This window comes from Zosterops lateralis, assembly GCF_965231275.1.
Source record: "Zosterops lateralis genome assembly, chromosome: 9".
In the NCBI taxonomy this organism is placed as follows: Eukaryota; Metazoa; Chordata; class Aves; order Passeriformes; family Zosteropidae; genus Zosterops; species Zosterops lateralis.
Window position 1 is genome coordinate 9,480,856 of NC_139769.1, and position 11,972 is coordinate 9,492,827.

Sequence of the window (11,972 nt, forward strand, 5' to 3'; positions counted from 1 at the left end):
CAAAACAGCCCCAGCTGTGACAAAGCCCCAGCAGAGGGAAACAAGGTCAGATCCCTGGACAAGTCAGTGAAGTTCAGGCAATGCTTTCCTTCTCTGCAGCAGCCAGACCTGCCTGGCACATCCAATGCTCTGCTCCTGCCTTAAGGAGGCAGATGTGGGTGGAAATGCTGAAGCTGAAGGGAGCATGAACCCAGCATTGGGCCAGGGCTGAGACCTGCAGCTCAGGGGGGCAGCCAGGAGCAGAAGCAGGAACTTGTCACAAAAGGAAGGTCAAGACAGGGACTATTTGCTTGCAATCTTTATTGAAGTCATACAAAAGTTGCCAAAAAGTGAAAAAATACACTATATACAAAACCATTTTCCTTGTGAGGAGAGGAGTGTCCAAGGTTAAAGAATCATTATCATACTGTGCTTTCAACTGCAGCCCCTGATCCTGCTTGTGGCCTTTTCTCTGTCTAAAAGAGAAGATAAGGGTTTGTTTTTAAAAGACAAGACACAGTCCTACAGCACCAACTCATGCAGCAGCCCAAGGGTTCTGTAATTTGAAGACTTCACTAGGTGAGCTTTGCAAGTCTCCAGAGCCCAACATGACCCTAAAGCATTGACAGTAACAAGTGCAGCCCAGGGGTAAGAAAAAAACCCAGGAACATTAAAAATTGGGGGAAGTCCCTTGTGCTGGAGTTGAGCCCAGCAAAAAAAACCACCCAGAACCTGTCTCTGTCCCACCCCACAAGTGACAAGGTTCCACAGCTGGATCTGTCCAGCCCACACAGGGTCAGCACCACAGCACAACATGCACCTGCCCACTAGGAATATTCATCTTATCTGGAAAACCTTGTGAAGGACAGCAGGCAATAAAACCAGGACATCTACCAGGCACAGAACCATCCCTGAACAGAGAGGGGGGGAAATAAAATAAAAAGTACAGCCCAGACTCCTGGCTCAGCTGCCCACCTCCTCTTCCATTTTTTCCACAACCTCATTTCCACTGGGGACAGGGTTCCCACCACCACCATTGACAGCAGGTTCTGGTTTAGATTTCTTGGCTTCATTGTCTCCCTGATGAGTCTCCTCCTCTGGTTTCCTCTGAAGACAAAATTGTTTATAATTTCTACTAAGTACAAATCAAAATTTAAATCTTTTTGAGAAGTTTAGCATTAGATGTCACTGCACATCATCTACCCAACCCCTGCTTGCCAGGCTCAGGACAGACTCCTCAGTGTTGGGGTTTAACCACAGCTGTGAGACTCTGACACTCTCAACCACAGTAACACTTTGGGTGCCAATATCCCCAGAGTTGAGTTATCCTTAGTTACAGTCTAGCAAGAAAAGGTGCAACTACTGAGCCTATAACAGCTCCAGGCTACACTTAGGGCATCTACAACATCTGAAATCACCTAAAGCAGCTCCAGATCACTCCAGGCACACCAGAACTGACAGGCCAATGGAACAGAGGCAACATAAAACTGAGAGTATCCCCTAGAAGATCTTAAGTTTTTATCAGCAAATATTTCTAGAGAACACATAACACTTAAAGGAACCAAGTTCTCAATATCTGATCTCTTTAAGAGGCAGTTTATCATTATCAGCAGTGTGGCTTTACTATTTTTTAAGTCCAAGTCTCAATTTCCTTTTGGAAAGAAGGAAACCGAGCCCAGCCTGGTTCCCTGCCATTTCCTTGGGATCTGCAGGTGACCCTGCTGCTCTTGAGGGTCCTCAGCAGAGGAAGCTCTTGTTCAGGGAACACCTGCAGAAGCCACACAACTGAGTCAGATTTGTATCAGTGTGGGCCAGACAGGAGCTGAACCACCAAGAATGGTCTCCTGGAGGTCAGATGATTCCCAGACTGACTGGTTCCCAGTGGAAAGGAGTTTCATACACTACTGGTTTTACTTTTGGAGTGTTTTCCCTTTATACAACCAAGTTAAGAAAAAGTACTTTTAAGACAAATCCAATTACACAGAGCAAGCCAATGGTACTTCAACAAACTGCTTGTTTAACAAATCATTTCTGGACTCACCTTTTTCCTGACTAGATGAGTGATGTCTGTTACACACTGAGATGCACCATCAGCTCCTTTCCTTACAGGAATCTGTTCCAAGACAGACATTGACACATGAGCAAGTGCAACCACTAATCCTTAGAGCAGATAAGAATTAACAACATTCATTTTAGATTAACTTACTGTGGACACAGAACCACTGTCTTCACTTTGTGCAAAGCCAGATGTAGTTCCAACCTTAAGAAAAGCAGAAAGAATGGACTGTGGCAAACAACACATGTGAAATTACTGAGATACAGAAAGTCCAAGCCCTTCACATCCCAAGACTGGATTCTGCACAGGACAGAGGCAATGTGAGCTCCACATTTGCCTGACCCATCATTTCCAGCCTTGATATATTACATGCCACAGAAGCCTATCAACTCCCTGTTTAGTTTGGAAAAATTAATATCAGGCCTCTTCATAAATACCCTCTTAAGATGTCAGCTGCCTCAGTTTCCTTCTCACAACCTCAGCCTGGTAACACCTGTGAGGAACCACCAGCCCCTGATCAAGTGTGAGCTCCTCCCTGTACTGATTTACCCTAAGTTCCACTGGACAAAGGGTTGGGGCTAAAGGAAACCACAGGACACACTCACCAGAGTTGCTTTCAGTCCTAGCTCAGCTACTTTTGCACTCTTCTGTGACTCCTTTGAATCTTCTATCTTCTCTTTAATCTCAGGAAGCAGCCCCTTCAGTTCTTCTATCTCCTTCTCATCCTCAGGGGACCCAGCGTCTGCCTTCTTTATTCGCTCAGTCAGTATTGCTGCAGTGAAACAGTTATCAGGGCAAAACACCTCGAGACAAAGTAACTGTCCAGTTACCAACACCCAGAGGAAACTATCTGCTAACAAACGGTTTCAACAATTCTACCCTTGGTGTAGAGTCTGCCACCACTTTGAGATAAAACACGGCAAAACAGACAATGAGCACACCTCACTACTTTGCCTTGTGAAAACTCACTGGGCAATTCCAGAACTCCACGTACCCAGTCTCTTGTCTATGACTTCCATGGACTTGCCAAACTGCAGCACGGCCTCGTCGAAGTCGCTGTTGTAGTGGTAGGCCAGGGCCAGCTGGTAGTGGCTCTCTGCCAGCAGCCGGTCGTGAGCCTCCAGGTACTTCTGCTGCAGGGCCAGGCAGGCCTGGAACTCCTCTATGGCCTGTGTGTAGTTCTCTACAGGAGAAAGCACCAAGGTCTTTACAAACCTCAGTCATTGTCCACAGCCCCACCGTCTAAACCCTGCTTTGGTTACTCCCTGTTTTGTTACACATTATACAGTCTGCAAACAGAACCACCACTGAACACAGCAGTGCTGGATTTGAGACCATCAGGTGACAACTCTGCTTCCCCTGAGAGACTGTCTAGGCCAGCTCCTCTGGTTCTCTCACGAGTTCTTTGTCTAATTTCAGCACAGAAGACTGAGCAGCCAAGTAAAAGCAGGCACCAAACCCTCCTGCATTACCTTCTACCAGGAACTGAATGTAAATGGTCACAACTGCAACACGAATCTGTGGTTGGAGCTAAAGGACAGTGCCACCTTCCTGCCAGGCTCTCCCCAAACGTGCTCTAGTGACATAAGACACAACCCTTGTTCTGGAGCCCTGGCCCAGAAACCTGCTGGATTATTTCCAATGCCTGCCCCAGAGAAAGCATACATTTGGATTTAACATTAAAATACATTTTTAAATTAAAGACAAGTGACACATTACAAGGCACAACCCTGGGGCTTGCTTCCCACTCCTTTTTTCAGAGTCTTTCCTGACTATAATTTCAGCAAGTCTCTCAAGTCCACAAGCAAGGTTTGGTCACTTCAGAAAGCAGAACACAAGGCTGGTTTTGATCTGGCAGAACATTGCTTCTTACTCAAACTTTTTTCCCCACGGCTTTGCAAAAGCACAGACTATCGTAATTAAGGCACCAACCATTACTTCCAAAGCTTCTCATATGGCTGCAACTCTCATGATCAGTTTAATTTGTTCTCATCCTGACAGTCTTAACTCACATCTGCTGATATTAAAGTACAAAACTCAGTGACAGAAAGTAGAACCAAACACTTTGCACATGAGAATTAACATTACTTACCAGATTCAATGCTAACTTCTCCTAACTTCAAATGAGCTTGAGCTGCATGGAGCTGAGCTTCTTTTGTTTCTTGTCTACAAGAAACAAAAAAATTAGTTTTCAAAGCAAGAAAAAAAAATTTTCAAATCCTGATCAGAGCATGCCACGTTCTCTAACCTGCTATGCCACTGTCCAATTCACACTGAGTTTAAGTGGCGTATACCCAAATTAGAACTTTAGTCTTTACCTCTTGTAAATGACTTTTGCTAACTCCAGCATGTCCCAGGCAAGCTCAAGATTGCCAACTTCATCCTCCTCACTTTCCTGTAAAGACCAGAAGTGCATGACAGATTAAGTGACTTGGCCATAGAGCACATCAAACACCACTACTAAATTCCTAACCAGTGTTATCAAGGAACCAGTTTTTGCAAGAGGTAAACATTTCACCACTAGAAGAAAAAAAAAAAAAAAATGCAGAAGAGGTTATTGCATCAACCAAGACTTTGCCTGGAGTAAACATGCTTCAATGGAATATGAACTCCCATTGTTTTTTGATATATATTTTTTTCCCCCAGAACAGGGCACCAAGGACCACTATTATCCCAAGAGCAAGATCTTGGTTAGGTTCTCTTTAGATGAACCAAATAAAGTGGACAATCCAGCTTTTATAATGAGCTTTGAGCTTTGTTAGTCTGAGAGAGGGACAGACAGTTATCTCACATGCTTAGTGCCACTCTGCAAGGCTGCAGATTTCTCAAGGTGTTTTGACTACTACATTAATGTACATCTCAGGTTTGAGGAGCACCACACTTCTCAAACAATTCCCATCCTAATCACAGCTTACCAGACCAGGAGACTTCAACAGGTACAGTGAAACAACCAGACAAGCAGAGAATTAACTGTTCCAAGTAACTGCAGTGACAGGCTGGAACAGCTCTCCCTGCCTGCCCCTGCACCACCAGGCCACCTTAGCTCAGCACACCACACACATTTGTGTCAGAGCAGATGAACAAACCCAAGTTTAAAGACAGAGCTGAGCAAGATGCTACAATGCAGACCAGGACTAGCACTGGCCGTTCTAAGGCAATATTGGCTTTCAGAAGTATTTTCCTACACAGAACTAAAATAAACACAAATGAGCTTTTAGAAGGACATCAACATCATATTTAGACCTAATACTGCATCCTTCCATGAGCACTGGTGTCAGACCTCAGCAACCTCACCTTGTCTTCCACTGTCAATTCATTTTCCTTATCATCTTCAGCTTTTTCATTTTCTTTATCTTCCTCTTCAGATTCCTCTGTTTCTAGAAGGTAAGTAGATGCATGAGGACACTCCTTGTTACTGTGCTTGCTCGACATGGAGTCAGGCAGAACATGTTATATCCAACCCTTATCCTTCCAGTGACAGGTTAGAGGTGTGATGTAAGAAGAGCAGATACAATAAAGTCTCAGCATCAGCAGCCATCTTGCTGAAATCGTTCAGCACTGTAGACTAAAGCAGTCCATAAGTTCAACTTCTTACTATCTGCAACAGAAACTTACATAGAATTTAGTTTTCACAAATCTGTTTTCAGCTCTCACTGAAAGCCACAAGATCCTGAGCAGCCCTAGATGCACTGGCCAGCTGCTGAACTTCATGTAACAGAAAGCAAGTGTTTTCAGCAAGATAGCTGCCAAGCTGCACACAGATTAGTCTGTTCCTGATCCTCATGTCAGGCATTTAAGTGTCAATGTTAATGAACCTCCTCCTGTGTAGCACTAATTGGACTTTTGACACTATGCAGGAGCATCACATCATCTGTTCTTCCAGCAGAAGATATTTTGGGAAAATGTGCAGTGAAGGAATATGGCTAATAACTCCAGAGCACTGGCTGGTCTGCAGGCTAAAGTCACACACTTAATTCCTGTGTCACAATCTCTGGTTAATTCCAGAACAGGAGCTTGACTGGGGGGGACTAGAGAGCCTGTGAACTCACTAGTCTAACTCCCAGTGCACACCCACCACTGACAGGACCAAATCTGTAAACATGAAGACACCTTGTATAAAGGTAAAACAAAAGAGATGTCAGGAAGCTAAGATTTAAGTAGTGGGAGAGTTTGGAGTGACACAGCACCAGACCAGGATGTCCCTACAGGGTCCTCACACTCCCAGACTTGGGGCAAAAAGCAGCAGTATCTGTGCATAAGCAGCCTTTCAGCGCTGAGGGGGAGGAGCAGGTAACTACTCTTAGTTTATTTTCAGACATCCTCTTTTCACACAGACAACCTGTTAGGCCACTGCTCCACCACTATGCCTGGCAGAACATATCCTGCCAGGGTCCAGAACTATTTAGTCTGAACATTTGCCACTCCTGGGGTGAGGCACTGCCTGTGAAGAGGAGTTACTGACAAGCAAAGCTGCAATTACAGTTCATTAATTAACTTGTGCAATAGAAGGCACGGGCCCACTAAGGCCACAAAGTACTGCTGCAGCAAAGGGTGCAAGTCTGAATCAACAGAGCTCTGGAAACAGCTGTAATAAAGCAGAGAAGCAGAAGGGCAGAAGCTGGACAGCCAGAAGACTGTACTAAAGCAGCAATAAGCCTTCAGCAAATCAAGTTTAGATTTTCCAACTAAATTCTCATGACAATGACCATCAAAAAGACTCAAAGAGTTCCTTTCTTCCACCAGAAGTAACTTTACTACTTTATGTGTTCAGCTGTTCTTATTTTTTTCACCACCATTTTAAAATAAAACACAGCTACAATCAGAGGAAATTTATGCTTCAAGTTAGGTGAAGGTTAGTGCAATACACCCAGAGGCATGCAAGTGAACATCCATTCAGTATTCTCCACCAGCCTAGCCATTACTTACACATTTCACAGGGCTGTCAGTTTGCTTTCAAGACTTGCTTTGCAGTTAGTTAAGCGTTAGTCTAGAGAAACTGAGACTATTCACTATTCCTTGAAACTTTACTTGTACGTAAAGTCCTTCAAGAGCCCCTTTACTTGCCTTTTCCTCATTCTAAGGCAAACAGAAAATTCTGAATGGAACACTTTTTACCCATTGTTAGCCAAATCCATCAAGTTATCCACCCACAAGTACTTTTCTCCTCTCAGTGTTACCTTCTCCCTCTTCCATCTGGTCATCTTTCTCTTCTTTTTCTACCTTAGCACCTTCACCCTCTTCCATCAGGTCACCTTTCTTTTCCTCTTTCTCTATCTTAGCAGCAACTTCAGCCTTTTCTTTCATGTCATTAGGTGGCTCTTTGCCCTCTGTGGGCACAGGCTCCTTTGAGGACTCTGTCTCTTTAGATTCACCTGGTTTCTCCTCTGTAACTGTCTCTACTGGCTCTTGTTTCTCTTCTGCCGCCTTCTGTTCAGCCACCTCTGCATCCCCTTCTGCAGCTTCTTTCTGTTCCCCAGCAGCTGCTGCCTGTGCTTCTGCCTTCTCTTCCACAGCTGTCTCTGCCTGTCCTTCTACTGCCTCTCCCTTCTCCACAGCTGGCTCTTTTTCTGTTGCTTCTGCTGCCTGCTCTCCAGTCTCTTCCTTCTCTTTTACAGCCACTTCTCCCACTTCAGCCTCTTCCCCAGCTGCCTTTGCCTCCTTGTCTGACACTTCTGTTGTTCTCTCCTTCTCCTCAGTTGCCTTCTCTTCCTTGTCCTCAGGCACTGCCTTCTGTTCTTTTTCCACCTCCTTCTCTTCCACAGCTGCCTCCTCCTTCACAGGCACCTGCTTCTTCTGCTCTTCTGAAGTTTCTTCTTTTCCCACAGAAATCTCAGTCTTCTCTTCAGCCTCTTCAGCCTTTGCATCCTTGTCAGCAGCAGCTTCTTTGGGTTTTTCTTCTGTAACCTCTTTCATTTCAACATCCTCTTCTTTGATTTCCTTCTCAGGTGGTACTGTAGACTCTCCCGTGGACTTTTTGGCCTCTTCCTTTTCCCCCATGGCATTATAAACCTGTTCTCTCAACTCCTCCCTTGCTTCTTCTACATGATTGAGGAAGCATAAACATTTCTTCGAGTTTAGTGATAAAGACATTAACGGGCACTGACAACACCACCCTCAAGACCCTCCAGTGTGTTGGCTTGTTACCAAGTTGGATGGCATTCCTAGAAGCTTCATTTTCCATGTACAAGGAACTAGGAGACAACCAACATAGCCACTCGACCTAAGCAAGGCCCTTCCCCTTCCCCAGGCTGCAGCATTGCAAGCGGCCGCCCAAGCAGTGTGCGGTTGTGCAGCGATTTTAGTCACAGCTAAGCAAGAGGTGCCAGTGCTTTAACAGTCTGGATGGACAGGAATTCCTGTATCCTCCCCAGCTGCAGGCAGTACAAAATAGCCACTGTTCTTGGGACTCTGTACCGAGACTCTGACCTGTGGCACTACACACACTGCACTGCTACAAGGTTACAAAGCAGTTGGGGCCAGCGGTGAAGCTTAAGAAAGCAAGTTTAAATGAGGTGTTTCAGGACACAGACACCTGGTGACCCTTTACACATGCTTTCAGTGACCAGCTCCTTGCAGATGTTTTACAGGTTTTGCTCATCTTTAAGCAAGCAAGACTAAAAAAAAAGCCAAACAGAAACAGAGTCCATTCATACTGCCAAGAGTTTCAATAGAATCATTCAGGCTACCCAAGATACCAATGGACTAAACTTGGATCATTCCAACCAGAAAACACAGTCTGATGCCTCCATGGCAGGGCAGGCAGCTTTACATACCATCAGCAGCTGGCAATGCAGAGTCATCTTCTGCTTTTTCTCCTTCCTCTTCCACCTGCACCCCTTCTAAGGCATTTCCCAGCACACCATTTTCCATCCTAAAGGGAACAGGAGTTTGTTATCCCTTGGATCTTTTAATGCCATCATTTGAACTGCACAAGCTGCAATGCCACAGCCCATCCCACCCAGGGCAATCCTGTCCATAAAGGAGTGAAATCCTGTTACCCCAGACACCAAATGACAAACTGTCACCATACCTTGCCAACTCCAGGAGAGATTTTCCATAGTAAAAAAAAGCTTCTGCACACTCATCCGCTGTCTCACCGTACTTTTTACCCCTGCAAAAATAATAATTATTTGCCTGTGCCTGCTTTAGATTTGGATATATGAACTTACCTATTAAATATTCCCAGACAAAAGGATCACTTTCTTGGCTCATATGTCATTGCTTTAAACAAATACTGAATGCTTCTCAGTTAGATATGGCTCTCAAACACCCAACTGAGGAAATAATCTATAACCCAAAAAGTACCATTCACAGAGACTGATCAAGACTAAAGAACAAATTACTAGAAAAGACACCTGCATAATAAACTATCAAATCCCTTTCCCTCCTTAGGGAACTCTGCTGGAAATGTCTATCATAAAAGACACCTAAACTGCACACCAACTACAACACTGTCCAACCCTTGGGTGACTTTAGTTTAACCTCTGCTCAGCTGCACTATAAATTACAAACATGTTAGGTAAAAATCCCAATTTTTCTTGCATAATCCACATCAGAAGAGCCAAGCTGAAGCCCAAGCCCAGCAAAAACACAGAGAACACTCTACTACTCACAGTAAACTTGCAGCTTCCTGGAATGCGTTCACAGCAGCTGGAATATTTCCCATTACCAAGTGCTTCTGTCCCAAACCCAATAGTTTCTTTGATTCTCCATCCACATCCATACTGGAGGAAGGGGAAATAAATCAAATAAAGGATTCTGTTAATTTTCATAGTAATTTCAGCTTCCAAAACCTAGTCTGCTTTATGGAATAGTGAGTCGCATACGTCTCAGTGGTTGGAACTACCAGGGTAAGCAGGATTTGTTTTTGTTTGTGTAAATCTGAAACAACTGATAGTTCCAATAACCAAGGGAAGACAGGCAATGTCATCCAAACACTGCAACAAGTATCAGAATCTGTTACCACAAAGGCTGCTAAAAAATATACTTTGAGAATTGCACACAAACACACCACAGGGCAGCAGTGTTTCAGACTCCAATGCTAAATCAAGAAAAAGAAGAATAAACTCAAGTTAAGACTTTTCATAGCACAGCATGGTGCATCTGAGAAGAATAATAGATGCAAGTATCAGTTTCAATTCAGTGCATCTCCCACAGCTTCGTTTCCAGAAGGTCCAGCCCAGCATCTCAGACTGGGACCACAGAAGCTGCCCACAGAGGAATACCATATATCACATGCCAGCTGAATACTTGTGCCTCTCCAGCACTAATTAAAAACCCAAAACCTTCAGGAACAGGTGGTATTTTTGTAGGTATCAGTCCCTGAAAGGGCCTTACTGCACTGGATTTGTGCAAACCATTGATGACCACAGGTTTTCAGCACCTACAGCAAGCATGGGAGTCAAACTCCAAGCCTAAGAATGGATCTGAAGGGTGACTTTGTATTTCACTCAGTAACTCCAGGATTTTGTGTTATTTGACAATTGACAGTTCCAACTCCCACCTCACCTGTCTGTCTTGTCTGTGGACGTGGAAGGAGCTGCCAGTTCCTCTTCCATCCTGCAAACAGAAAAACGAACGTTTTTTTAATTCACGTTTAGAACCGGCCACTCATTTGACGGCACGAGCTGAGCTCTCCGGGGTGTGAAACCAGCACCGGGAGCCCGGGTTAGAGGCGCCCATCCACCCCGGGCGGGCTCGGGCTCCCCGGCTGGGTGTTTATTGTCCGAAGGGAGGCTGTGGGGGGCTGTCAGGCCCGGCCCGGCCGGTGCCCGCAGACAATGGGCCTTTCCCGCCTTCCGCCGGCCCCGCCCCCCGCCCTTGGCGCCAAACCCGGCGGCGGCTCCTCACGGGCCGCGGGTCACGTGACCCCCGCCCCTCCCCCCCGCCCGCCCCGCGGCGTCGCCTGCCCCCAACAAAGATGGCGGCGGCCGCGCAGCGGTCACGTGGTGGCTCGGCGCGAGCCGCGCGGGCCCAGCTGGCGCCGGGGGAGCGGGGCGGCGGCACGTACCACCGCCGGCAGGGGGGGACGGCGGGGGCAGCTACCACGAACAACCAGGGGGGGACCGGGAATACAGGTACCACCGCCGGCAAGGAGGAAAGGGGGGGAGGAGGGGGTGCAGCTTCGCCAGCCCGACCAGCACCCCCAGCCCTCTCCCTAAGGAAATCCGGCCCCCCTTACCCCCCATCCTCTCCGGTACCCTGCGGCCCGAAGGCGTCCCCCCCCCTTCCCTGATGCCCCCCGTCCCCGACACGCACACACCGTAACCGGGGCCAGTCCGCGCGGCCCTACCTAGTCTGGGAGGCCGGCGCGGGCTCAACGCAGGGGGAAGCGGCGATAGTCGAGGATTGCATAGAAGCTGCTGGAGAGCGGGGCGGCGACGGCAGAGTGCAGCCCCCTGCCCCTCCGGCTGGCTATATACCCCCGAGGACACGCCCCGGCCCGCCTGGCGGCGCGCGCGCGCCGCGGGGGGACTACCGCTCCCGGCACGCCGCGCGCCCGCCCCGCCGCGGGACGCCGGGGGCGCTGCCGCGCGGGGCGCGCTGGGAAATGTAGTGCCGGTGAGGGAGGCGGGGTCCCGCGGGGCATGCCGGGAGGTGCAGTCCGGTCCCTCACAGCCCGGCGGTGGGAGCCCCTCGGCCCCGGCTGGAGCACGGGGGATTCTGGCGCCCCGGCCCGGGCTCTGCATCCGCCTTCGGCCTCTTCCAGGAGAGGATGCCCCGGGCTTCGGCTCACGCAGAGGCTCAGGTCTCCCCTGGCACATGAACACAGGCAGGGCTGATATGGCCACTGCCCTGTCACAGCCCAGCCCAGCAAAGAGACCTCCAGGCTCTGCTATTTCAAGGTAAAAGTTCTCCAGCTTCAAACCCGCTATGTCCCTCCCTGCAGGAACGGAGCTGGGAAGTGTGGGGTTCACAGAGCTACAACATTAATGTG

The 11,972-nt window shown here is 47.6% G+C and overlaps 1 protein-coding gene across 1 annotated transcript; it reads right to left on the reverse strand.

The window, feature by feature from the left end:
• Positions 1–291: 291 nt before the first annotated feature.
• Positions 292–11,469, reverse strand: NASP (nuclear autoantigenic sperm protein). Its single transcript, XM_083867234.1, has 15 exons — positions 11,328–11,469; positions 10,544–10,594; positions 9,649–9,759; positions 9,066–9,146; positions 8,809–8,906; positions 7,213–8,073; positions 5,330–5,412; positions 4,354–4,430; positions 4,128–4,201; positions 3,030–3,218; positions 2,641–2,807; positions 2,186–2,239; positions 2,021–2,092; positions 955–1,086; positions 292–455 (listed from the first exon to the last, which is right to left on the reverse strand). The coding sequence occupies exons 1-15, from the start codon at positions 11,387–11,389 to the stop codon at positions 402–404; spliced, it is 2,166 nt and encodes a 721-aa protein (XP_083723360.1). The 5' UTR covers positions 11,390–11,469; the 3' UTR covers positions 292–401.
• Between the last annotated feature and the right edge of the window lie 503 nt (positions 11,470–11,972).